This window comes from Sinocyclocheilus grahami, unplaced genomic scaffold, assembly GCF_001515645.1.
Source record: "Sinocyclocheilus grahami isolate Dianchi unplaced genomic scaffold, SAMN03320097.WGS_v1.1 scaffold137.1, whole genome shotgun sequence".
NCBI classification, from domain to species: Eukaryota; Metazoa; Chordata; class Actinopteri; order Cypriniformes; family Cyprinidae; genus Sinocyclocheilus; species Sinocyclocheilus grahami.
Genome location: NW_015505316.1, coordinates 254,089 through 280,450, shown reverse-complemented (window position 1 = coordinate 280,450; position 26,362 = coordinate 254,089). Strand labels below are relative to the sequence as shown.

Here is a 26,362-nt window from a genome sequence, read left to right as displayed (position 1 = left end):
ATATATATATATATATGCACTTTGCATACATTTCCAGAACATAAATATGAACATTGGGTAAAGCCAGGTTCAAAATTCTTGTTTCGTTTTTTTTTATTTTTTTTTATCAGTCCATGAATCAGGAAATGCTGTCAACAGCCAGAAAAAAAACACTGTGTTTTTAGGAATAATATTTGTATACACATTATATATGAATAAACCCCTCTGTAAAATCGTCAAAAATATAGATAGGAATAAAACTGGAAAGTTTAGTGTATGTAATTGCTACTGAAGTGTCTGGCTCAATACATGAGAGAGAACTCAATTTGGGAGAATGGCTTTTAAAAGAATAGTTCACCCAAAATGAAAATTTGCTGAAAATGTACTCACTTTCAGGTCATCCGAGATGTAGATAAGTTTCTTTCTTCATCAGGACAGATTTGGAGAAATTTATCATAACATCACTTGCTCACCCATGGTTCCTCTACAGTGTATGGGTGCCGTCAGAATGAGAGTTTAAACAGCTGATGAAAACAACATAATAATCCACTAGTAATCTAAATGACTCCATCAGTTAACATCTTGTGAAGTGAAAAGCTGCGTTTGCAATAAGCCCAAAATTGAGATGTTTTTAACTTCAAACCGTTGCTTCCAGCTAAAAAAAAAACAAGTCCTCTACTCATAATATTGCTTCCTCCAGTAAGATTTTTTTTTTTATTTAATTTTTTTTTATTGATTTTATTTTACTAGTGGTTTATTGTGAAGTTTTTAATCAGCTGTTTGAACTCTCGTTCTGACGGCACCCATTCACTGCAGAGGATCTATTGGTGAGCTGTGATGTTATGCTAAATTTCTCCAAATCTGTTCTGATGAAGAAACAAACTCATCTACATCTTAGATGGCCTGAGGGTAAAGTGCCATAAAATAAACACACAAACATGTATTTTAGATACACGAAAACCCAAATAGCTCAAAATTGACCAGTTTTTGTCTTTAGTGTCTTGCCATAAATTAATCTCTACCTGCGCTAAAGTTATTTTTTGGTCTTGCTTTCTAACGTTCTGTTGCAATTTGTGTTTTTATGTCTAGAGCCAAGTAAAAAGCTCATGAGTGAGGTGGATTCTGACTCCTGCGTGGTGCTTCTGGAGCCTCTGGACACGCCGCTCACCCGCTTCCTCACCAGTTTCTCAGAGCTCTCAGAGATCTTTGGCCTCAACTCCGTAAGTTGGTGACCTTTCAGATTTTGTACGTTCATGTTTGAAATACCTACCTGATATGTATATTGTTTGTGATGTTAAAATACGTTCCCAGTTTAATATGCACATGCAAACTTTAAGTAAGCCATTTGTAGAAAGAATGTAAACACTGTGACTCTGGGGTGCTTGTGACATTATTTGTTTGAACATCCTGGCATAGCAACATAGATATATTTGTGTCTGTGTTTATGCATCTTGCAGAAGGAGCTGAAGTCTCAGGCTGCCGTCTATAGCCCTGTTCTGTCAGCTGTGGGTGTAACAGCTCTGCGTGGACCTTGTGCACAGGGTCTGGTGCTGTCACGTAGTTACAGAGAAGCTATAAGCAGTTTGCTCAGTGCCTGGGCAGGTAACTAGTTGGACTAATTCTATTATTAAAAAGTTGATATAAACTGTATAAATGATTTTATAATATATAATTGTGTGATTAAAGAAAAAAAAAATTGCCCACAGGGGAATTTGTCCGCTGTCCCATAATTCTTGTGTGTGGGGGGAAGTCTTCTGGCAAATCCACCCTCAATCGACACCTTATTAACAGCCTGCTCAATCAGTGAGTTCAAGTAGTTCATTTTATCAGTTTAGTAATAAGAGGATACATTGAGGGTAATCTTGTGTTTTTGTAAAGTTATTTAAGCATTTTAAACTGGTATCTGTCCTCTCTACCTTTTGTGTGTGTGTGTGTAGCACTGCAAGTGTAGAGTATTTGGAGTGTGATCTAGGCCAAACTGAGTTCACCCCTCCCGGATGTCTTTCCTTGAACACAGTTACAGAACCACTGCTGGGTATGTGTCATACTCTCCATCTCCATATAGCCACAGGAAGTACATTTTTCTTCACCAGTATCATTAAAAAAGATTGTCAATTCAGAAGTGTCTTACATTTAGCATATGTTCTTTGTTATATACCCCCAAAAATGGACATGTTTGTGATTGTGTTGTTCTTTCTTAGGGCCTCCTTTCACACACCTGCGTGACCCAGAGCACATGGTGTATTATGGTCAGGCAGATTGTCAGGCTGACATCGATCGGTATCTGGAGTCTCTCAAATCCCTCTGGCGCCATGTCAGTGGAGAAAGTCCTGTCATCATCAATACTATGGGCTGGATTAGAGGTCAGCAATAAAAATATTGCATGTGAAATAGGAATATTGATTCGAACGGTATATCGACTCATTAATGGATCTTGTATATTTATTCAAATATTAGGACTGTCAATCAATATAATAGCTTGATATACTGATTAAGCTGGGTCAGAACGTACAGTTTTCTAAAATTGGTAGCCCTGTTAAGAATATTTAATATTTATTATTTTGTTTTTAATAGATATAATAAAAGTTTTCATTAGAGTTTCTGGTACTGACTTATCTCGCCTTTCTCTCTTTCACAGGCCATGGCTTTCAGATACTGGTCGACCTCATTCGCCTGTTTTCTGTTACGCATGTGGTACAGCTGAGTTTTGGAAACGCACCACAGTGTCAGCTTCTTACCCCAGACTTCTTCAGAACTGCCCACGGCTGGCAGACACACCCTCCAACGCCGCCCACCTTGACAGAGGAGCCAGCCAGCCACCCCTCCATTCGATCTCATGTATTTCTTAGTGTCCAATCAGAATTTGAAGGTGCTGGGACATCTGGAGAAATGTAAGCTGGCCAGCTGTACCCTTTGGATTTTAACTGTACCTTTGATCAGTTGACAGTTGTTTTGGTGAACATGTAACTAGTTCAGATTGGTCGTACATATTTGGATATTACTACTTTACAAATTCCCCTCCTGCATTCCTCATAGGCAACATCAGCGCAGTAATGAGCTGCGAGACCTGGCTCTGCTCAGCTACTTCAGTAAGCTGCAGTCCCCAGAACCTGGCCCCATCCGCCCGCTCCACTGCTTCATACCCTACCAGGTTTTTATTTTATTTTTTATTTAAAAAAATTATTTTATATTTTAAGTCTTACATTTTTGGCATATTTTGTTTTCATTTTATATTTTATTATTTCATTTTTATTTTTCATGTATGACAGTTATTTTATTTTTTCATTATTGATTTATTTTATATTTTGAATTATTGTTTTATTTCATTTTTTATTTTTGTTATTTTCGATTTTGCTTTTCTGATCATGTATGACTGTAATTCTTTTTTTAAATTTTCATTTTCATAATTCAATTTCATTTTTTTGTTTCTTTTTTCTTTTTAATATTTATCTTATTTTATTTCATTCTATTTTATATTTTTTTTATTTTGAATAGTTTTTCTTTTGTTTTATTTTATATTTAGTTTCGTTTAATTTGTGTTTTATTTTATATTTTAGCAATGTATGATTCTTTTATATGAATGTCTTTTTATGCTCTATTATTGCAGGTCCCACACTCAGCAGTGGCTATAGGTTTAACACACTGTGAGGTTGCGCCCAACAACATCCTCTATGCGGCCAATGCCAGTATAGTGGGATTATGCTGTCTCAGTGAAAAGGTTATGGGCAGAGGAGGTCCTGTTGTACTCTCCCAAACTCCAATTTGTCAATGTGTGGGCCTAGGTGTGTACTCGGGGCCTTTAAAATGTGAATCCGAGATCGAATTGATCTGTCAATTTGCATAGCACCTGCTGTTGCATTACAAATATTCATTATACATCAATGCAAGATTATGCAATCTTCCTTAAAATGTAATTTGCCTGCTGGTGTGTTTTTAAGGTGTTCTGAGAGGGGTAGACATGGCACGTGGTTTGTACTTTCTGGTTACTCCAGTGTCCCCCTCTGTCCTGAGGCATGTGAACTGTCTCCTGCTGGGAGAGATCACTCTGCCTAAAATATTGCTCACCAAGCAGGTACGTGATTCAGCACTATATACTACCGTTCAAAAGTGCGGGGTTAGTAGTGTAGATCATGGACATCCATGAAATGAACAAAGTGTTCTTGTTATACAAAACTATGGGTGCATTTTACAATTTACTCACTGAATATAAAGGTCCAGATGATATATAACCATTTGTGTAAGGGTTATCAAAACTTGATGGGTCTTTGTTTTTTTTTGTCTTGTTCCAGCATGGAGTTGAAGGAGATTTACCTTACGTTACCACAGACTACAGTTTTGAAGTCCAAGGGGCAGGAAAGCTTCACATTTACAAGGGATTGGCAAGGCCCGGTTTTATAAAGTCAAATAACTAAGCTCTTCTGTATGGACTCTGCTTTCTGTGAACGACATTTGTATCCTTGTATTTGTTATATAAACCTAAATATTGAGGTAAAATTGGCCATTGAATGTACAAATCCACATGTTTTTTGGTATACTGTATACTGTGGAGAGATGGAGTGTATGTGTGCATATGCTGTTTCTTTATCTCTTGTTGAATGGCTCCATGTTTAAGATCCATATGGAAAACTCTTCCTCATGTTTTGATTTGCTGTACTGTTACAGTTTGTCAACATGTCGTTAAGAGTCTTTGTTTTCTTTTACCAAGTCACATTCCCAAACTAAGATAATGCAGACTGTAAAATATTAAAGTGGGTTTCATTTTTGTCAAGAAGTTAGTCTTTCATTGACCATGTTTTTTTTGTTGTTGTTTAAATTGAGAAGTGAATAGATTAGTACACAATTTTGTACTGTAGAATGCAATATAGTACTGTAATGATAAAACTGCTTGTTTTTTAGCATTGAAATGATAGTAGGTTATTTTAATTCAACTTACTTTAAATGTCATTTTGTTGTTTGTTGAGATCCCCTAGTTGACAACCAATGCAAAAGATGCCTAAGTTAGGTGACTTTATGTGCATTTATTCACTGCACTGTATCTGTGTTAGATATGAACATACAAATTACACAAACAACACTGGCCTTTGACTTCACAGTATCTGCCTTCTCTTGCTGCTTTACAACATATTATAACATTCACTGTATTTACCAGCAGGTGGCGCTACAGTTTTCCCATTTTCACTTTCAAAGTACTTATTGGCATGATAATCAGTGTTGGGAAGGTTACTTTGGAAATGTAATAGGTTACAGATTACAAATTATCCTATTTAAAATGTTATATGTTGTGTAACCATTTCAATTGTTTTATGAAAGTCTGATTACATTAGATTTTTTTATTTCTAATGAAAGTTTTCAACTTTTTATAATTTATATAATAATTTTTAAACTATAATAGTTTATAATAATTTTCAAACGTTTAAAGCAGGCAGGGTTAAACTTACTGTAGTGCTCAACACTAATTACTGTCAGACTTTCAAAATTGGTTATTGCTTGAATTAAAATGATAATTTAATTTTAAAGCACAGCCACCACAAAATCAGACTTTCACCTCTTTTTACTTTGAGATCATTTTGAGGTTAAATACAGATTTAAAATCATAACAAGATATAGTTTAATAGCTATGATACTGTTTTTGAGATCAAATCTTTGCATATACTCCTTGAAATAAAGGTGCTTCACGATGCCATAGAAGAACCTTTTTGTCTAAATGGTTCCATAAAGAACCTTTAACATCTGAAGAACCTTTCTGTTTCACAAAAGGTTCTTTGTAGCGAAAGAAGGTTCTTCAGATTATAAAAAGGTAAGAAAGAGATGGTTCTTTAAAGAACCTTTGACTGAATGGTTCTTTGTGGAACCAAAAAATGGTTCTTCTATGGCATCGCTTGAAGAACCTTTTGAAGCACCTTTATTTTTAAGAGTGTAGTTATGACAGGAAACACTGACAACAAAGCCTTGGGGGAAAAAAACAGTTCATCTTAAAAAAAATAAAGCATAAACACAAATAGCAAATAAAATAGTTATTGAATAAGCATGAGTCCTATTCTGTCCTTAACTCCTAAAACATGGTGTCTCATATTTTAAAGAAGTCAATGCAATCTGGGAAAGAACTAAATTCTCTCTCTCTCTCTCTCCCTCTCCCCCCTTAATTCTCTTATTAAAAATAGCAAATTATGTTTATCTGAAAGTGTAACAATGCAAATAGGTTTTCTGTAAGGGGTAGGTTTAGGGGATCGAAAAGATTGTTTGGTCAATATAAAAGTAAGAAAAGTCTATGGAAAGTCCCCACAATTCACAGAAACAAACGTGTTTGTGTGTGTGTGAAATTGAGATGTAAGCCCCTTTGTAATCGTTTACATATAAGTAACTAAAATTTAATTACACATTTGTTCTCACTAACTGTAACAGATTACAGTTACATTTAATTAAATTACGTAATTCCATTACATATAACTAGTTACTCCCCAACACATCATTTTATGTACAATATTGTCAAAGCAGTGCACACACACACACACACACACACACACGGTAAAAGAAAGCAGAAATAATAAAATACACATTTTTACCTTTATTTTAAACATTTTAATGTTACTTTATATAGGACTACATTTGGTTTATTTAATTTTTGAATCATGTGATGGTAATATGCAAACAATATAAGAAAAATTGATACGAGAATACTTTTAAGGTTACTGTTTTATATTATTGTAACATTATTACAATGTTTAATAATAACATGACTTCTATTTATTTCGTTTTATGTGTATGGAACTTTATCACTGATATTAGCTTCTTTTGTATATTTCACTTCTATACAGTTAAAAACGACATTTATTTATCTACGTATGAAATTTTGTATTTCATTTAGACAGAAATCACATGAGTAACATGTTCAACTTAAAACGTGTCAGTTTCACTGTACTTTGGTAAGCACCTGCCAAGCCCAGAGAGCGTGACGTCATCGCCAGCCAGACGTAAACAAGGAAGAGAATAAAAGCGCCTAGCGAGCAGAGCTCCGGTTTGTGGTGATTAAAAGTCAATTCAGCTCAGGTCCAGCTTTATTGGTTTTTCCGCGTTTACTGTATATTACTTCCACAAATTAATTAACAAATATTTCGTTATATTGAAAACGTCTCATAGTCATAAACACTTTTAATACCGAATAATTGCTGAAATGGACCTCAAACACAGACAGATACTTCAGAGGAACAGGCTTAATCTAATCACGGCATTAAGTCCTGCAGACATCTGCGATGGACTTTTGTCAAAGGGAGTCTTCACCCAGGACATGATCGATGAAATACAGGTAACGTAATAGTCATGTCTTTGTTTACATAGATGGGAAACTGGGAACGGGATTATGAAAGTTCACATGTGGTCATTGTGAAAGTTCACAAAGGAACAGTACAATTTATTTATTCACTCACCCTTATCAGCCCAGTATGACTTTCTTTCATTTTGCGTAACACAAAAGAAGAATTCTAAGCGTAAACCCTGTCACAGTCACCGTTCATTTATTTTAATTGTATGGTAACATGATGCACTGAAAGTGAAAGGAAACTCAGACTGTCAGTTTCTAACAATCTGCTTAACTGTCATGCTTCATACAGGATGTTCACACTTCACTTGTTAATAATGTGCATTGTTTAGTTTAGTTTACAATTATGAAGATAAGATGATATGACCATTCCTGTGTGAGTGGTTCCCTTGTTGCAAAGCTGCAAATGTGGAACATTGTTGTTCTCCTAACAGAGCAAGATAACAAGACGTGACCAAGCCAGGCAACTGGTGATAGACTTAGAGACGAGAGGGAGTCAGGCTTTTCCAGCTTTCCTGGAGTGTCTGCGTCAAACTGGCCAACATGCCCTCGCAGAGCTCCTTCAGTGTGGAGATGGTGCTCGTCTGCCTCCTTCTGTCCCCATACAGCCTTCGCTGATCCCTCTGCCAGTCCGTAAGTGTGTTACTTCCATTAAACACACAGGATTTACTTGGATATATTTACTTGGGATGTTCCCATAATACAGTGGAACATAAAACACCCCCACCTACCCATGATCCTCTTGAGCCTTGCCTGTAACTGGCATTCTGCTATGATTTTTCCCTAAAGTATATTAAAGATGCATAGAGATATCTTATTTAATCTTATGATTCGATGCAGAAAATCCAAAGTATACAGAAAAACCTGACAGACCTGATTTTACTCCATCACGGTTAGGACCACTGAGACCAGAACGACTCCCTGTGCCCAATCCTCTTAGCCCATGTGAGTCAGTCCTGTTTTAATTCTCAATAAAGTATGTTAGTTCTCATCTGTGAAATACTACCAATTAAAAGTAAAGGGCAATTTGGTTAAAAAGCATGAATAACCTTTGGATTTATGCATTTACACAGCTTCTGAAACTCAAGCTGTGAGACCAACCAGACAGAGAAGAGACAGTATACAGGTAAACGTGATCATTCTCAGCAAACAATCCTGAATGTTTTAAAAGATGATTTGTTTAAACGTTTTAACTGATAATTGTGTACAAGTGTTCTTACTTTTGTGTGCGGAAAAGATTCTCAAAATTTAGAAGTGTATGGTTACCAAAAAAAATAAATAAATAAGCAGCACAACTGTTTTCGACATTGATAATTAGAAATGTTTCTTTAGCACCAATGCTGTTATATTTTAATACTACTTTTAATATGTATTCATATAAAAAATTTAAATAAAAGAATGCAAATATGTGCAAATGCGCATATTTAAGCATCTAACACTACTGTTGAAATGTTTGGAGTCAGTGAGATATGATATGGCTGCTAAAAATTCAGCTTTGCCATCACAGAAAGTAATTACATTTCAAAATATAGTAAAGTAGATAAGTTCTGTCATGGCAACTCTCTGAAAGATTAGTATGGTAATATTTATAGCAATGTTAATGCATTTGGTCTTGGCGGAATAGATCTGCTACTCTGCTGCTGATGAGGCAGAGCAAGTACTGATACTTGCTACTGTCAATACATCCACAGACATACTGCTGTGAGCATGTAAGACTTTCTGTTGCTGCACATATAACATGCATGAAATTACCCGTAGCAGATCTAGACAGGTGGAGCTGGGGAAAGTGGAAGGTTACAAAGCGTGCAGCAAACACTGGCCAAGTATTTGAATGTTGAGCAGCGAGCTCATTGGCTGCTGATGCAACATAAACCAATTTGCTGCGCCATGTGAATAATGATGTGATTATATCAGACTGAGATAGGACTTATCAGCCTGTGCCATCTAAAGTTTCATGACAGAACTGAATTTGTTTTAAATTGTAATAAAATTAGTTTTTACTGTATTTTGCTGTATTTTTTGATAAAATAAATACCACTTTGGTGAGCATAAGAGACTTCTTATGAAATTTTTTTTGTTGCGCCATTGTACCTAACCACTCACTTAATATTTTTTTGTGCAGTGCTATAAGATGGATGCCAGTCCTTGTGGGATCTGCCTGATTATAAACAATGTGGATTTTGACCCAGACTGTGATCTAAAAGATCGAACGGGGTCGGACATTGACTGCGACAAGATGGAGAAAAGATTTAAAGCTCTCAACTTTGAGGTTATTGCAAAAAGGAACTTGAAGTACAAAGTAAGCACAGTGCTTCCTCTTCTTCTCACTGTAAACAAAGCAGTAAGATAAAAGTCTGTCTTTAATACATTTTAAAAATGAATTTTCTATCCTCTGTAGCGCATAAGACATGAGATGGCATCTTTAGCAAAGAGGGATCATTCTGCGTATGACTGCTGTGTGGTGATCATCCTTTCACATGGTACTGAGGTAAAACCAGTCATATATTTTCTTCAAAAAAAAAAAAGAGGATACATGTGACATTTGTTTTTCACATTTATGAAGACCATTAGTTTTCAACAAAGAAGTACAACCTGCAAAGACATTTTATTTGCTTCCTCACTTTTTGTAGAACACCATCAAGCTATCCAATTACAAAAACATTAGTGCAATTTTCTCATTCTGCTTTGGTGCTCGACATTTCTCTAATGTTTAGGCAAACCACAATCGTTTTCCCGGAGCAGTTCATGGTGTTGACGGACCAGCTGTCCCAGTTCAGTTAATCACAAACTACCTCAACGGCCAGAACTGTCCTTCTCTGCAGGGCAAGCCCAAACTGTTCTTCATCCAGGCTTGTGGAGGAGGTGGGCATCTCAGAAATCTTTCACAAGTCTTGTAGCCAAAAGGTGTGGTCACATTTACTATGGTTCTGCGAATTTCCATGTTCAAAATCCAGTCATTTCAGTTTGATTGTTAAGGAATATTGTTTGCGGGTCCAAACATCTAGGCCGATCTGTTTCATTTGAGAATACTATCCCAACAGCACATTTATGAGCACTATTTATTCATATCACACATTTAGGGCATTGATATACTCACAGAGAAGTTCTTTTTTTGTTCTTCATTTAGAGGTAAAAACTAGTTTGAATGCTGCTGAAAATGATGTTTTGATGAATATATAAATGCATGCTTTCATCTCTGTAACAAAAAAACAACTAAAATGACTGGTGAGAAAACAGCAGCTGAATCATAGGTGCAGATATTTGCATGAGCGAACTTCATTTTGGCCTTTAGTTATTTAGAAATTATATCACACCAGTTAATTCTTCATTTTTGCTTAAAGTATACTGGACCTTTAAGCTAAGCTTTTAAAAACTCACAGTGTACATACTACAATCTTCATGCTCACAGCATACCGGACAACAATATTTTAATGATTCATAAAAGATGAATCACTGTCTGGCGTAAGCTATTAGTCTTACAGCTCACCATGAAGAATTTTCCCCACACAGATTTCGCAACTAGTTCAAGTTGAATTCACAGTTTTAACCAACAGAAAGCTGCTTGGTTTGTAGGAGATTTCAGTGTGAGCTGTGCTTCATACATCGCTACATTATTTATGATAGACAATGGACCTTTTCCAAAATTTTGCTAATGTGACCATACCTAAAAATAATCAGAGGTTTTGAAATAGAACATTTCCTAGTGTGCTGTAGTTTTTCAGATTAAGCTAACTTTTTTTCTTCTCACCTGTAGGTGAGAAGGACACAGGTTTTGAGGTTTCTCCAGATGAGGTGGAGCCCTCTTTGGGTGGGATAGATGACCAGATGGACGCTATTCCCATATCCTCCAGCAGTGACTCTCTCAGCACGTCTGATGAACTTGATGCTCGGGCCACTTTGCCTACACCCAGCGACATCCTGGTGTCCTACTCAACCTTTCCAGGTCTGTGTTTTGTCATTACAGAATTACATGTTGTGCCTTAAATTGTTTTTCTGGTTGATTAATATTTCCCTTTTGATTGGCAAACACAAGTAAATGACTCATGCTAATGCATTTGCAGGCTACGTCTCCTGGAGGGACACACAGGCCGGATCCTGGTATGTGGAGAATCTTGATTGTGTGCTTGAGGAGAATGCTGCCACGGATGATCTGGTGACCATGCTAATGATGGTATGTCTTTGTCCCATAAAGCTTCTTAAAACAACTGCTAGATACAATAAATATGTTCTCAAAAATGGAAAAAAACTAAACCACACCAAACCAAATTATGCAATAATAATGCTACCAGTTAGAGTACAGCAGTATCATGGTATGTATCATATCAAGCAGTAGATATTCTGCTATCTTATATATATTCTGCTAGCTTATAGATAATTTGTTAAAAAGATTTGACGCCATGCAAAAGCTATAGTCAGCTCCTCAAACTGCATCGCATACAAACTCTTCCTGTTTAAGTGCTATATTTTCACTGATGGCAGACATAAAATTCATTCATACTTTTAGGTTGCGTTTACACTGAAAATCTGAAAAAAAAAATCTGATTTTGAACTCACATGATGCAGATTGGATATTGTTGCACACGTCAAAACATAAAAATCCACATGAGATCTGATTTCTTCGCATCTGTTCTGAGCTGCTTCCAAATATGGTTTTAAATCAGATACATATCCGATATCTGGACATCTGACCTACGTCTAAACACGTAAATCTGATTCCTATTGGAATTCCAAGCCATCACAAGGCGATGGAGACACATTTGCTCACTATAACTTGTCACATTACGAAGCAGATGTTGCCTGTATACTGTATGCTTGCGCAAAAACTCAACTTCTTTTATTGAAACTTAAACTTAGATCTAACAACCTGTAGATGAAATAACTTATGAAAACTACTGTTATTTTATATTCATTGAAATTTTGTGCTGCAAACATCAATGCCATCTTTAACTACTGGCTGGCAAGTGATCATGGTATAAGCGGGATAATCACAGATGGTGTGCATTAAAGTTAAAGAACCACCTAATGTAAATTATATAAATTTTTATTGCTGTTCAAAACCTGAGGGTCAACCATTTTGCTGAATGAGATCACCATTGGCTATCATTCATGTTTAGGTGGGGATTCATATACAGTAAATGTACAGTAAGTATCGGATATGAGTCATGACTTAAGTGAATGTAAACAGGTGGGAGAAAAAGTTGGATATGGTTAAAAGATCGGATCTGTGCATAAAGCCCTGCAGTGTAAACGCAGCCTTAGGTTTGTGTCCTGTGTCCAAAAAATAAATAAAGCTAAACTTATATTAATTACATAGATTAGTCAGATAGTTAAGCAAAAATAGACACTATGTTAATATCATTTGTGCCTATGCAATATACCAACATGTTTTGGTTTAATTTTCAAGCACAAATAATTAAATTTATACATAATATATAATTTATTTATTTTTAATGTTTTTGCATTAAAATAAATTATATATATGAAATATCTATTTTCTTTAGGTAAATGCTGCAGTCTCCCAGATATCTGCCAAAGGCCTGTATAAACAAATGCCCGGATCGTTCAACTTCCTCCGAAAACTTCTCTACTTTCAGTCTTCACTGTCATGATCACTTGAAGATTTTTTTTTGTTTTTGCTGCAGTGGGAAAACTACCATGTACTTGATATAATGTGATAAAAAAAAAACATATTTGTAATTTTTACATCATAAACTGAACCACGTGAACAGAACATTTGACTGGAATTTTTGGTTTTAACATGATTCTATTTTTAGAATTCTACATTTGCAAGCAGAAGGTGAACTTCACAAATATAAACCACTAATGACTTGTTAACTGTAAAATGCAGATGGATTTTTTTTTTTTTACATTCTATAGTGCACGGCAGTAGGAGGACATTAGACTTTTAATGCAGTTGTGGTTCATTTGTGGTATTTGACGGTGGTTAACGGTCACTATGTTCTTAAGAAATATCTAGTTGCATACTGTGCATCTTTTCTACTGAATAAAAAATACATTTCAGATAAATAAAAATCTAAAATGAATCTTATAGTTCCATTAATGAGACTAATACAGTCACAAACAGACTTAGATTTAGATTTATCATGGGAAACAGATAAGACACTCCGGAGAGGAAGGAAATGAATAGGTCCTCACACACTAACACCAATAAAACGCATACAAGAGCAAAATAACTGTGTGAGAATGTGAAAGCGAAGCTAGGTCTCACTTAACATGTTTAATAATAAAGTGAATTTAAACTGTTATTAACTTATTTGGTACTAAGTAGGTGCCATCTGTTGCAAAAACAGAACATATCTGTTTTTATTTCCTTCTTTTGTGCTTCATAACTTTGGATGGATTAAATAAATAGGAACAGTGCAGCTGCACAAGTGAACAAAAATTACCTGTGACGCAATCTGATCCGTACAAGCCACTTCTCCTTCTGTTAAAGGAAAACTGAAAGGTCATAATGCTTATTTTGGGGTCAAAGCAGCTATAAATTTAGATGCATCACAATCAAAGCGTTTTCCACTACCTATGTTTGTTTCGACCTTATTATTGTCGCCCTGTGTGGGAAGATCTTCAATGGAAACTGCCACTTTCAGAAAGACATCAGGCCTTTTCGATGTCTAAACAGGCAGACATAAATAGCCATTACTGAGGCATATAACTCCAAATAAAGCATGTCAGATAAATGGCTGCTTGAATCCAAATTGAAAAGATAGTGTTTGTGAAAGTGAGAAAGCACAGTGAGGGAGGAGGGGCCAGTGAACTGAGGTTTTACTCAGTATTCAGTACACTTACTGTCAGCACACAGTGACCGAGTGAGGAAGGAGGAGAATGGTCTTGTCTTTCTCTGTATCTCACAGTGCTTGTGTGCGATAGAAAGACGGTTTCTCAGGGCTTTGGTTTGGACAAGCGATATTAAGGGAGTGTGGAAGCTGTATAAGAGGATATATTGAGAATGCCAGTGTGAACATCTGCTGGAATTACTAAGGTAAGTGTTGTGGGTTTACTTAAAAAAACAAAAATAGCATGATTTTGTTGTTTTATGTAATTAATTTTTTTGTTGTCAGTTTGCATGTTATTTGATCAGTTTTCATACATTACTTTTATAATTCATAATGCATATTAAACATATTTTTTCACACATATTGCTAAAGTAACTTCCTCGGAAAATAATATTCTGAAAAACAGAGTTTTATCCTAAGCCAGCAGGAGTACATGGAGATAAATCTTATGCCAAGAAAAGGGATTAAAATTGGTTTGTTGTTGGGAAACATGCATGCTTAATTCCTGAATATGTCTGTTAACATTTGGAGATCTGAAATCAATTATTTCGGTGAACGTTTAGTTACTTTCATGAGATGTAAATGGGGAAGTTTCTGTGAAGAATGATAGAAGGAGAGAGTCTTAGGGGGTGGCCTGTTGTCATGACTCATGGTGAGAATGTGCTGCTGCCGTCTGATTTGCTCTTAACACAGGAAGTCTGCTACCTTCCCCTTTTTTGACTCCCTAGATGTGCAATTTGTTCACTACAATTGAAAAGTGCACTGTACATCCACTGTACTGTAGGTCACTGCAGAACAACTGCTGTGACATGTTGAATGATGACACTCCTGGTGTGTGTGTGTGTGTGTGTGTGTGTGGGGGGGGGGGGGTTATATATATCCTGGTGGGGACTTAAACCTGAATACACACAGACTTATGGGGACTCGTGTCATGGGTACAAAAGCTTATAAATCATACAGAATTACTTTTTTTGAGAAAGTAAAAATGCAGAAAGTTTCCTGTGAGGGGTAGGTTTAGGTGTAGGGTGATAGAAAATATGGTTTGTACAGTATCCCTACAAGGATAGCTGACCAGACTGTGTGTGTTTGTGTGTGAAATAAGTCCCCTAAGTCCTATATATATATATATATATATATATATAATGCTTATTCGCAATTTCTTTTGAATCTGAATATATTATACAATCAGAATCAGATGAGCTTTATTGCCAGGTATGTTTACACATACGAGGAATTTGTTTTCGTGACAGAAAGGCATTTTATATGATGTTAAATGATGAGTGTTTATAGTCTTCTAGACTACAAATTAATTATTGTACACAATGGTTGATTGCCTCAGGACTTGTGGTATTGTAGGTGTACAAATCAAGTTGAGTTATTGTTATAGTCCAAATTAACTTAAAGCCAAAGAAATCGGAGTATGAGTTTGACCTTGATTGATCTTGGCACTAAAATGGATGAAATGATAATATGAATGTAAAGTCTGCATTAAAAGTCAATGTACATGTTTCTCATTTCTGTGGGTCATATAGATTGGTCAAAATATCAAATTAAAAGCATGAAGTGCTAATGAAAATCTTTTTCAAGTATATTCTTTAAACTTCTACATGGCTTCTGTTCATTCACTTAGCTGGAGCTACAATGTCGTCCCATGTCAAACTGAGGAGGGACAGAGTGGGGACAGCGGACTATGATACACAGATTAAAGGTAACGGACGTCCTAACACTGAATACCCTTTAAGATTTCTGAGCAATGGAAGGCAAAACTAATCCAAAACTGTATATGCTTCCAAAATCACAGATAACCAATTTATTAATCTGTGTTGACATTGGTTAATGAAAATACAACTGCTCATACTTTAGTTCATGTTAGCTCAGGTACATTAAATAATATTAACAGATACAATTTGTAAATTTTGAAATCTATCTATCTATCTATCTATCTATCGCCATCCGTCTTGTTAAACTTTGTGAAGTCAACATGTTCCAGTTAACTGTTATTTGACACCTGTCAAATGAAACAGATTAACAGAGAGGAACTATAGAAATATAATCGCGTGCTCTCTCTTTCTCTCCACTAGAGGTGCGTTTGCAGCTGGCGGAGCAGTTGAGGATATTTGACGGTCAGGTGGAGCAGAAGACTCAGGTGTTCCAAGATCTGATCGATTTTTTGCGCAGACGAGGCGAGATTGAGGGGGAGTACGCCCGCTCACTGGACAAACTGTGTGACAGGTTCTCCTCCAGAACCAGGAAGTGAGGATATGAAAAGAAAAGAAAAAAATCACCATTAATGCATGAAAAACTTCTTAACCTGTGAAGAATCTGTATATACAGTAAATAAATAAAAAAGTGGCCACTTATGCCACCCTTAAAAAGCCATTTATTTTAAAGACAGATACCCCAAACATAGCAAGCAAAAATAAGAGTGAAAAATTTAAGGGGGTCTGAATACTTTCCGTACCCACTGTATATGTATATATATATATACAATTCTATATATACTACCTATCAAAAGTTTGGGGTCGGTTAGAAAGTTTGGTAACACTTAACAATAAGGTTCAATTTGTTAACTTGGCTTACATTAGTTAACATTAACAATGAAAAATACTTTTAAAGCATTTGTTAATCTTAGTTAATGTTAATTTCAACATTTAGTAATACATTATTAAAATCAAAAGTTGTATCTGTTAATATTGTTTAATTTACCTGAACTAAGAATAAATGGTTGCATTTTTATTAACTGACATTAACAAAAATGTAAAAAAATACCGTAACAATTGTATTGCTAATTGTTAGTTAATGCATTAGCCAATATTAACAAATTATTGTAAAGTGTTACTAAATGTTTTTGACAGAAATCTTATATGTTCACCAAGGCTGCATTTATTTGTTTAAAAATACAGTAAAATTTGTGATTTTGTGAATTATTATTACAATTTAAAGTAACTTTTTTCTATTGAAATTTATTTTAAAATGCACTTTATTCCAGTGCCATTACTCCAGCATTTATTTGACAAACCTTTTGTAACATTATAAATGATTTTTCTGTCACTTTGATCAATTTAATGCATACTTTCTCAATAAAACAATTAATTTCTTTAAAAAAAATAAAATAAATAAAAAATCTTACTGTACTCAAACTTTAAACAGTAGTGTATATATTTGGTTTTAGGGGAAAAAAACTGCTGTTTATATATAGCTATGTATCTGTTGCTTACCAAGAACTTTATAACTCAGTTCTCTGGTTCTATGCCCCTCAGGAAGGAGCCCAGCCATCAGTCAGTGGTTAACTGCTGGCAGGTGTTGTTGATGCAAACGCGTCAGGAGAGCAGAGATCACAGTTTCTTGAGTGACCGCTACAGCAACACTCTGCCTCAACAGCTTTCACACTGTGTTGAACATGCCCAACGCCTGGCCAAACGGGTACACACCCACCATCACACACACACACACACCATCTCGCTCACACACACATTTTCATATCCTTCCACATTTGCAAAAACAAACACCCACACACTTGAAGGAGCAAACATGCCCCCGTATAAACATGTGGCTTCCTTTGCACTGACACTTTGCAGACAGTGCACAGAAACACCTTTGACATAGTCACCTGCCACTCGCCTGACATTGTAATACAAAGTTGCTAAAATTATCATTTATATTTTCAGAGCAGAGACATTTGCACCCAGTTACAGGATGGACTTCTGAAGGTTACCACAGAACTTCATATGGTGAGCGTAACCCCACATTCCTCTCATTGAGCCACATTTTTCTTTCAGAAACAATTTTTACTTGCGTTTAATAGATTGTAAAATGTCACTGCAAACCTCATTCCTATTTTTGTTGAAAACCAGGCCTTGAAGACATATTCCCAATACTACACTGAGTTCCTGTCTGCAGAAAGCAAACTAAAGGAGGCAGTCAGACTGGAGGAAAAGCAGAAGCAAAGTACTTCTAAAAAGATGGAAAGACAAATAGAGAAAGTATATCTCCCTTTTTAATACCTAAATATGAAATAGTTGTGAATGAAATGCTTATAATTAAGATATATTTAAGGTTTAGTTCAAGTTAAGCTCAATCAACTTGTGGCATAATGTTGATTACCCAAAAAAAAAGAGAGAGAGAGAGAATTTCCCACACATTATATAATTCTCTCTCTCTCTCTCTCTCTCTCTCTCTCTTTAAATTTTATATATTACCATTCAAAAGCTAGGTTAGGTTATAAAGTTTTTGAAAGAAGTCACTATTTCTCATACTCACTTATGCATTTAATCAAAAATAAAGTAAGAAAAAAGGAATGTTGTGAAATATTATTATTATTATTATACAATTTAAAATAATTGTTTTCTATTTCACTGTATTTTAAAGTGTAATTTATTCCTGTGATGGCAAAGCCAATTTTTTTGCAGCCATTATTCCAGTCTTCAATGTCATATGGTCCTTCAGAAATCATTATAATATTCTGATTTGGTGCTCAATATTTAACATTTCTTGTTATTATCAATGTTAAAAAAAGAGTTGGAAAAGTTGTTCTGCTCAATAATTTTGTGGAAACCGTGAAATAGAATAAAACAAGAAATTGTGGCCACAAATTATGAATTCATTCCCTCATTATAGTTATTTCATTCCCATTTTATTATTTTGTTGATGGTGTGTTTAAAGAACATTACGAATGTGTCAAAATTGTTAATCAACATTATGCCACAAAAAAAAATTTGACTGGTGTCAGAATCAAAGGATGCAAAAGACACTGTTACACAGCAGAGAAAGATGAAAGCAAAGACTGATACATACTTAGGTCTGACTAGGTTTTGCTTGCAAAAACTTGCTGCATCCTCCACTGTGCAGAGTGATGTGGGGCAAGTGTTCGCTGCATATGATTGGCAGACAAAAGATCATAGCAGTTGGTTATTGTGGTCATCTTGTGTGATTTGACGTGTGACTCAATGAATGTGTGTGGATAAGTGATTGTTCCAGTAACATCTGAGGTTACATCTCACCACTTTATGTGTGCACAGAGGCAAAGTAAAGTTCAGGAGATTCAGCTAAAGAGCACAAAAGCACGCAATGACTACCTCCTCAACTTAGCTGCGGCAAATGCATGCATGAACAAATATTACCTTCAGGATCTCTCCACTCTCATAGATGTGAGTTCATTACATTCAGTCTATATAATCAGGTTTCAATACTGAGCAGGTTTAACTCAACCTCTCATTGCATGCTTTCTCAGTGCTGTGATCTGGGTTACCACCAGTCCATATCCAAGGTGTTTCGTTTTTACCTGGCCAGTCGCCAATGGGCCCAGCAGAACTTGAGCACTGGGATGCAGCAACTGGACACAACTGTGTCAGAACTGAACCAGAACCAGGACAGAGACACTCTCATGCAGGCCAACATCTCAGCCTTTTGCCTGCCCCTCCGCTTTCAGTACCAACCCTACGAAGGCGACCAGGTACCAGATTGATAAAATGCGTCTGTATAAGTGGAGAAATGTGTAGTTGCTTATGTATGTATCCTCTTTCAGGTGGTTGAGGTGTCGGCAAAGTGTGAGATGATGGGCGAGCTGGTGACTCGCTTCCAGCAGCTGCAGTCCAGGCTGTCTTCAGTCACCACAGATGTTGAGGAGGTACACCAACCCCAAAGCATCACATGCGGCACTACTACTAAAAAATAGTATAGATGTAGGGATATTTGGATGAATGAATGCTGTATCTTTGTGTACTCATTATAAATCTAATGAGTGTTTGTGTAAACATGAATATGTATACAATTTATTGCAGTCTGGCAAATTACTTCAGTCAGCTCAGTCTTCCATGTTGGATGGTATTGTCGAGGACACCTTTGGATCTACCCCAGACTTTCCTAGTTGCTCATCATCACCAGAGGGGAACAGTGATATATCAGTCAGTAAGACCTATCAGCTGAAACGTAGAGCCAGCCTTCCGGACACTGAGATTTTGTACTTCTCGGTAATCATACTTTGTTTTTAAAATAATTTTATTATTATTATTAAATATTTAATATATTAAATGAAATTTTTAAATACTGTTGTTTTAAACTTTCTATTCATCAAAGAATCCAGAAAAAAAATGCATCATGGTTTCCAACAAAAATATTTTTTCAAAATGCTTTTCAACATAATATATATCAATAGATATAGATATATACAGTGGAGATCAAAACTAGAGAACCTGCAGTTTCCTAAATTTCAAGGTCACTGCTTAGTCCTGTTTGAAGTTTTCCCAACACAAGTATAAGGGTCATTTTTAAGCATATTTCATAAATTAATTGTATTCTGATGCACAGTACAAAAAACTGAAATTAGATATTTGAAAAAGAACTCCGATCAAAATCAGAGAACACTTACAGGTACCTATAAGTTATTGCTGTTAATCTGGCACCTAGTGCTCTAAAATGACTGAAAACCTGTGACAGGAGGATGTCCAGACGAAAGCCAAAGGGATGACCTTTTCAGCCATTGCAAGAGAAGTTGGTCATTCCAAATCTGTGATTTCTCGAATATTGCAGGTTTAGAATGACACTAATTCATTCAAGTCACCTAAAAAGGCTGGTTGTCCATGTAAGGCAAATGAATGAGAAGACCGTACAATACGGAGAATCAATGGGGAACTGGTTCAGCACTGCAGCTGGAATTGCTTGCCAGTTCAGCGCTGAACATGTTATGGATCTGTCTCGGACTGAAAGTGCACTCTGCAGTGACCAAGCCTCTCATCAGCAGAAAGAATCAAAAGGCTAAGCTCACCTTTGCTTAGGAGCATGTTGTGTAGAGAGAGGAGAACTGGTCCAAGGTTCACTTTAGTGATGAGGGCAAGTTTAATTTATTTTGGTCTGATGGGAAACATTTTGTTCAGTGTCAAGTGCGTAGAGAAGTCAGTGAAAGTTGGAGGAGGAAGTGTCAGGGTTTGGGGGATGTTTTCTGCAGCAGGCGTTGGGCCTCTTTTACAGCTACATTGCAGAGTGAATGCACATTTTTATCAGAACCTCCTGCAGCAGTATGCAGTTCCTTCCCTGCAAGCATCACTGCAAAACGGGTAAAGCAGTTCCTTGAAGCTAAGAACACTGAAATAATGAAATGGCCGGCCCAGAGTCCTGATCTAAACCTGACTCAAAATCTCTGGAAAATCCTTGGTGACAAAATTATGGCTAAGAAACCCACTACAGTCATCAAACTATAAGAAACTAGAAGAAGATCGGAGCAAGATCACACCAGAGCAGTGTGAGAAACTACTTATGTCCTGCGGCCGCAGATGTGCTGAAGTCATTCAGAGCAAAGGCCTCTACACCTCCTACTAATTTCTGAGAGTTGTACATGTCACATGTTAGTGGAACAGTGGTATACCTACAGCTAATATTCCTTCAAATTTTGAGATATGAAGAGTAACAATATTTCAGAAAAAAAACAAGTATTTATAGATTGTTCTCTAATTTTGATCTCCATTGAGAAAATATATATTATTAAAATTAAACAAATAATAATAATATGTTAACTATTATATTTTTATGTTTAAATATTTATGTAGTAGTAGTAGTAGTATCTCTATTGCTGTTTTTGTCTGACATTTTCTATTTCATGTGACTTTATATTGCAGAAAGTCAGGGACCATCTATGTAACAGCTATTTAATATCAAAACTGGAGGCCAAACATGACCTGCTTAAGGTTGCCATTCAGAAAGGTGGAATAATGTCTCCTATTTTTACAGAAATTGTTGCAATGAAAAAAAATGTCTTCAATTTTGTTCTCCTGGTTCTTTTTCTTATCAGCTGAAAGTGGTGCCAATAACCATTCCAGGTAAGGAAACTAAGGCTTAAAATAGATATATTTTCTATGTCAAAACATTTGGCAATATTCCTACATTTTATTGGGTTAACAAGAGCAGTGATGACTATAATTAAACATTTCTGTTTATTTAGAACACACTCCAAAAGATCTGTGCGTCACAAAAAGTGTTACCCTGGTGCCCAGATCAGCCAGAAGCTTTTCAATGGGGATCTACTATCATACATCCAAGTAAATTTCTCTGATTCAGGAAGTGTTCTGGATTAACTCAAAACAGTTAAAGGCAACTGACTCACTCTGTGTTTCCTCCCCATTAGGCATCGGGACAGCTCATTCCTGCAGTGGTGGAGAGCTGCATTCGGTTCATCAACCTCAATGGTAAATCTAAGTCAGTAGATAATGCCTCTTTCTACCATTCTTTCCATCTTAATCATTGGTTTTCTAAGCTATTCACTGTTTTTTCTCTGGTAAGGTTTACATCATGAGGGATTGTTCAGAGTGCCAGGATCTCAGATGGTGGTGAATCAGCTGAAGGATGCGTTTGAGAAAGGTATGTGCATTGGGTGCTGATATTCTCCTCCCTTTCTCTGAGCATTAGTAATAGGCTGTGATTTGCATATTAATTCGTAGGCGATGACCCACTCACTGATGTGGGGTGTGACATGGACTCTGTAGCTGGAGTGCTGAAACTTTATTTTAGAGGACTAGAGAAACCCCTGTTTCCTGAGGACAGTTATGAGCAGCTGATGGAATGTGGGCGTAAGAGCATTTTACCACACTATTATGTGCTTGTATGTTGACTGTGTGTATGTTATCTTTCCTGTGATAAGATTTTCTATTTAAACAGGAAGTTTGGGCAGGACATATTGCAAGGCTGATTTTTAGTTAGCCAGTAGGCTTTAGTTTACATCTATTCAGTGCCTGCTTAAAAATCCAGCAAAATTGCTTTATGGCGTACATTACCTTTAGATTTTATGAGACTAAGATTTATTTTTAACAAATTAATGTTTATTTGGCAAGGATGCATTAAATTGATCAAAAGTGACAGTAAAGACATGTATAATGTTACAAAAAATTTATATTTCAAATAATAACTGTTTTTTTTACTTTCTATTCATCAATGAAAAAAAATCATTAAAATATTAAGTAGAACATCTGTTTTCAACATTGATAATAAAGGTTTCTTGAGCAGCAAAGCAGCATATTAGAATGATTTCTGAAGGATCAGCTTTTGAAAAAAAATATATTTTAAATTATATTAAAATAGAAAATAGAAAACAGTTATTTTAAATTGAAATAATATTTCACAATATTACTGTTTTTGCTGTATATTTATAATACATGCAGCCTTGGTGAGCATAAGAAATAAATCTTACCGACAACAAGCTTTTGATTGGTAGTTATATAAAAAAAAACTTTTCAATAATTATAAATCATTTTGTTTTCCATACTGGAAAAGAATAGAAAAATATTTTTTTAGATATATTGTTTTAATATAATTTTTTTTTTAAATCGCCAAAAATTTATTGTGAATATATATTGCTAGTACTATTTTATACTTATTTTTATTTTAAGTACTACTACCTTTATTTTTCGAAATATGATTTAGCTATTGCCTATTGGTAGTTGATTCTTATTTTAGAGAGAATTTTATTGGACAAAAGTCAATATTTTTGGTCAAAGAAAAAGGCTGACCATTTTAAATGCATATCTGCTCATATCTAGTCATAACAGCAATGATCTAATTTTATGGAGTCTTTAACTTTACCTCCCTTACAGAAATAGATGACGAGACAAAAAAGGTATCACAGCTGAAGTGTGTCATCTCCTCATATCCTACCTCGCTCATCATTGTAATTAGATATCTTTTTGCATTCCTTCACCAGTAAGTATTATAAGGTGTCATTGGGTTTTGCCCTTTATCAATCACAAAAACCTACATCTGAATGTCTGTACGTGTGTCTAAAGTGTCTCCCAGTACAGTGACGAGAATATGATGCAGCCCTATAACCTGGCAGTGTGTTTTGGTCCCAGTCTGGTGAGAGGGCTAAACAATGGCGATGCAGCAGAGCTTCAGCGCATCAACTCACTGGTCAAGAGCATCATTATCCAACACGAGAGCATCTTCCCTAGCCAGAATGAATTGCCTGGGGCAGTGTATGAAAAGTGCATGACATTAGAAGAAGACGACTGGTAAGAATTAAGCTCCGTCTTTGTCGTGTACTGTACATACATACTAAGAATATGTGCTAACATAAACATGATTGTTGGTAAAGCTGCTTTGAAATGATGTGCATTGTGAAAAGCGTTATACAAATAAAATTTACGTGACTTGATATTTCTCATGTCTACAGTGAGGCTGTAGCAGAGGAAGGAGATGGAGAATCGGAGCAATCGCAAATGAAAGAAGCAAAAGACGGTACAGTTGACATGCTTTACTTATCAATATTTGGACTAGCAGAACTTAACTAATTCCTTTTGGTCTGTTTTGATGTACAGGGCTGCAGGGAGTAGCCTTGTTCGACTACACAGGTCGTTCTTCATCTGAGCTGTCCTTTAAACATGGAGACCGTCTCATCCTACACAGCAAAGCTTCCTCTGATTGGTGGAGAGGGGAGGCTAATGGGACAAAGGGTCTCATCCCAAATAAATATATCAGTGTGTCGTGGTAGGTTTTTATCTCTTGGATAGCCACATTCATCAAAGAAAAATGGCAGATAAAATGCTTTGCAGTGCTACACTTCTTATAAGTATAATGTACAATAAATATATGAGCACATTTGACTAAAATTCATATGGGACATTCTGTAAAGCTTGTCTGAATGAACAACAGTAACCAAGGGGGCAGATCTTTGCAAATGGTCAGCTGAGGAAACTGCTTATTGATTTCACTTCTTTTTTTTGCTCGATTGTCCATAATCAATGCATTTATATACCCATTTATGTCATTGTCTTTTTGAGTTTCATTATTGTATTGGGTGTTATACAAATTAAAGGCATTTAGAGGACTTATTGATTTAAAATACTAATAAAATGTGACTCCGGAATAGCATCACTATTGAGTCAATGCCACAATCAGTTACTACCAACCGCAGTCTGGAGTGTCCTAACACTTCTCAATCCTCTCCCTCTACGTTGGTTAGCATGGATGGAGGCCAAGATCAGAAGGGGAAGGAAACTTTGAAATCCAGCAGTGGCAGACAGCAGACAGAGGAAGAGCAGAAAGCACAGCAAAGTACACGGTAAAGCACTCCGATTGTTTCATGAGAACTGCCGAATGTAAAGACATGAACTATAGAACCATGTGGAGTTTTTTTGTCCTATTACAACCACATGGTAGTTATTCTTAAAAAAGCTTTATTATACAGAGTGCCAAAGTGCCATCCACTTTTTCAGTGGCCTTGATTCCTTGGTTTTTCTATTCCTTTTTACCTTAGGGATTTTTAAAGTCTTTGTTAAAGCGTTATAAGCAGGGAACCAAACCAGCCAGCTGTGAGGTGAATTACAACATTACAAACTCTGATTTTTAAAAAAAAAGTATTTGTAAAATCAAACTAAAAGACAAAGGTACAAGACTGTGAACTTAATGGCTTTAATGAGGGAAAGAACTACAATCCCATGAAGCATTGTGAATGACAATCCAATTAAAAATATATTTATTATGTATATATGAACAATACATATTATGTTTATTGCAAAATATGCAAATATAGTAGATAAACATTTAAGTAGTTTGAGAGTGTATGGAGTTTGATTTATTGATTTGGCACAATTTGATTGTTTCGATTTTCTGATTGGTGGAGATTGTTTTGCAGAATCAATGGTATTGTAGTTTTTTAAAAAATAAGTATACTGTATTAATGTATACTGGCTTAAACAAAAGCATACGCCATAGATTAACAACCTCATAGCTCATAGTAGGTTGTCTTTAAAGGTTTTTAATTTAGTGTTAAAAATCATAGAGAAATGTGGAGAAAATGAATGTGAAAATTTTTACTCCTGGAACCTAATTGTAATATATTCTGTTTAGCATGTGACTTGTACACTGTCCATATAAAACAGGAAAGAAACAAGCATGTAATCTAAGTGAACTTTATGTGAACCCCATTCTTACTACATAATGATGATCAAAGAATAGAACTTCAGTCTTACTGCATAATGATGACCAATGACTCAGTAACTAGCTAAACTTAATCATTCTGTCTGTATTCTTTTTCCAGGCTCAAGGTCACAAGTGACAAAGCGGGAGTCGGGCCAAGTCATGTCACTTCTGGAAAGGTTTCGTTACAAATACCCACAGGACAATATGCACAGCCAGGAAATTCTCCAGGAGCTCTGCGGAAAACATTTGAGTGTGTAATTAGACTGTTTACTTGCTTTTTACAGAGATTTTAATATCACAGATTATTATCTACAGAATAATGTTAAAATCAGTAAATTTATAACTTTCACAGCCCTCAAATGAGACGATCCAC

At 35.8% G+C, this 26,362-nt stretch overlaps 3 protein-coding genes across 6 annotated transcripts in view; all 3 read left to right on the top strand.

The window, feature by feature from the left end:
• The window catches only part of LOC107591073 (polynucleotide 5'-hydroxyl-kinase NOL9-like), a 6,832-nt gene extending 2,330 nt beyond the window's left edge, over nt 1–4,502 (top strand). For both annotated transcript variants that reach the window (XM_016280075.1, XM_016280076.1), the window contains exons 4-13: nt 1,069–1,199; nt 1,437–1,581; nt 1,686–1,782; nt 1,917–2,014; nt 2,181–2,342; nt 2,618–2,870; nt 3,016–3,130; nt 3,587–3,761; nt 3,918–4,051; nt 4,269–4,502. In XM_016280075.1, coding sequence (XP_016135561.1) covers nt 1,069–1,199; nt 1,437–1,581; nt 1,686–1,782; nt 1,917–2,014; nt 2,181–2,342; nt 2,618–2,870; nt 3,016–3,130; nt 3,587–3,761; nt 3,918–4,051; nt 4,269–4,391 — 1,433 coding nt within the window. In that variant the 3' untranslated portion in view covers nt 4,392–4,502. The remainder of the gene's footprint in view (nt 1–1,068; nt 1,200–1,436; nt 1,582–1,685; nt 1,783–1,916; nt 2,015–2,180; nt 2,343–2,617; nt 2,871–3,015; nt 3,131–3,586; nt 3,762–3,917; nt 4,052–4,268) is intronic.
• A 2,424-nt stretch (nt 4,503–6,926) lies between these two features.
• Nucleotides 6,927–12,912, top strand: LOC107591141 (caspase-9). 2 transcript variants are annotated; one of them, XM_016280183.1, is made up of 10 exons: nt 6,927–7,282; nt 7,729–7,927; nt 8,192–8,239; nt 8,368–8,420; nt 9,417–9,593; nt 9,693–9,782; nt 10,009–10,156; nt 11,049–11,237; nt 11,356–11,465; nt 12,796–12,912. In XM_016280183.1, the coding sequence occupies exons 1-10, from the start codon at nt 7,151–7,153 to the stop codon at nt 12,901–12,903; spliced, it is 1,254 nt and encodes a 417-aa protein (XP_016135669.1). In that variant the 5' UTR covers nt 6,927–7,150; the 3' UTR covers nt 12,904–12,912. The 2 variants fall into 2 exon arrangements, with proteins under 2 accessions (XP_016135669.1, XP_016135668.1); XM_016280182.1 differs by having other exon boundaries at nt 8,135–8,239.
• A 1,113-nt stretch (nt 12,913–14,025) lies between these two features.
• Nucleotides 14,026–26,362, top strand: part of LOC107591071 (SLIT-ROBO Rho GTPase-activating protein 3-like) — a 13,055-nt gene continuing 718 nt past the window's right edge. The window contains exons 1-23 of one of the 2 annotated variants that reach the window (XM_016280073.1): nt 14,026–14,294; nt 15,719–15,796; nt 16,170–16,341; nt 17,349–17,511; nt 17,757–17,819; nt 17,943–18,071; nt 19,107–19,235; nt 19,319–19,540; nt 19,613–19,714; nt 19,869–20,057; nt 21,699–21,783; nt 21,872–21,899; nt 22,022–22,118; nt 22,205–22,265; nt 22,360–22,437; nt 22,518–22,646; nt 23,667–23,772; nt 23,856–24,080; nt 24,242–24,306; nt 24,387–24,555; nt 25,031–25,129; nt 26,108–26,239; nt 26,342–26,362. The exon at nt 26,342–26,362 is cut by the window's right edge and continues 718 nt beyond it. In XM_016280073.1, the coding sequence (XP_016135559.1) occupies nt 15,730–15,796; nt 16,170–16,341; nt 17,349–17,511; nt 17,757–17,819; nt 17,943–18,071; nt 19,107–19,235; nt 19,319–19,540; nt 19,613–19,714; nt 19,869–20,057; nt 21,699–21,783; nt 21,872–21,899; nt 22,022–22,118; nt 22,205–22,265; nt 22,360–22,437; nt 22,518–22,646; nt 23,667–23,772; nt 23,856–24,080; nt 24,242–24,306; nt 24,387–24,555; nt 25,031–25,129; nt 26,108–26,239; nt 26,342–26,362 (2,531 nt within the window). In that variant the 5' untranslated portion in view covers nt 14,026–14,294; nt 15,719–15,729. Of the gene's footprint in view, nt 14,295–15,705; nt 15,797–16,169; nt 16,342–17,348; nt 17,512–17,756; nt 17,820–17,942; nt 18,072–19,106; nt 19,236–19,318; nt 19,541–19,612; nt 19,715–19,868; nt 20,058–21,698; nt 21,784–21,871; nt 21,900–22,021; nt 22,119–22,204; nt 22,266–22,359; nt 22,438–22,517; nt 22,647–23,666; nt 23,773–23,855; nt 24,081–24,241; nt 24,307–24,386; nt 24,556–25,030; nt 25,130–26,107; nt 26,240–26,341 lie in introns of both variants that reach the window. The other variant, XM_016280072.1, reaches the window with a different exon arrangement.

Bases quoted from the DNA above. Each gene is read 5' to 3' on its own strand.
- LOC107591141 (XM_016280182.1), top strand. From the start codon at position 7,151: ATGGACCTCAAACACAGACAGATACTTCAGAGGAACAGGCTTAATCTA. The intron at 7,928-8,134 runs GTAAGTGTGTTA...GATTCGATGCAG, and splicing joins GCTGATCCCTCTGCCAGTCC to AAAATCCAAAGTATACAGAA. The intron at 8,240-8,367 runs GTGAGTCAGTCC...GCATTTACACAG, and splicing joins GCCCAATCCTCTTAGCCCAT to CTTCTGAAACTCAAGCTGTG.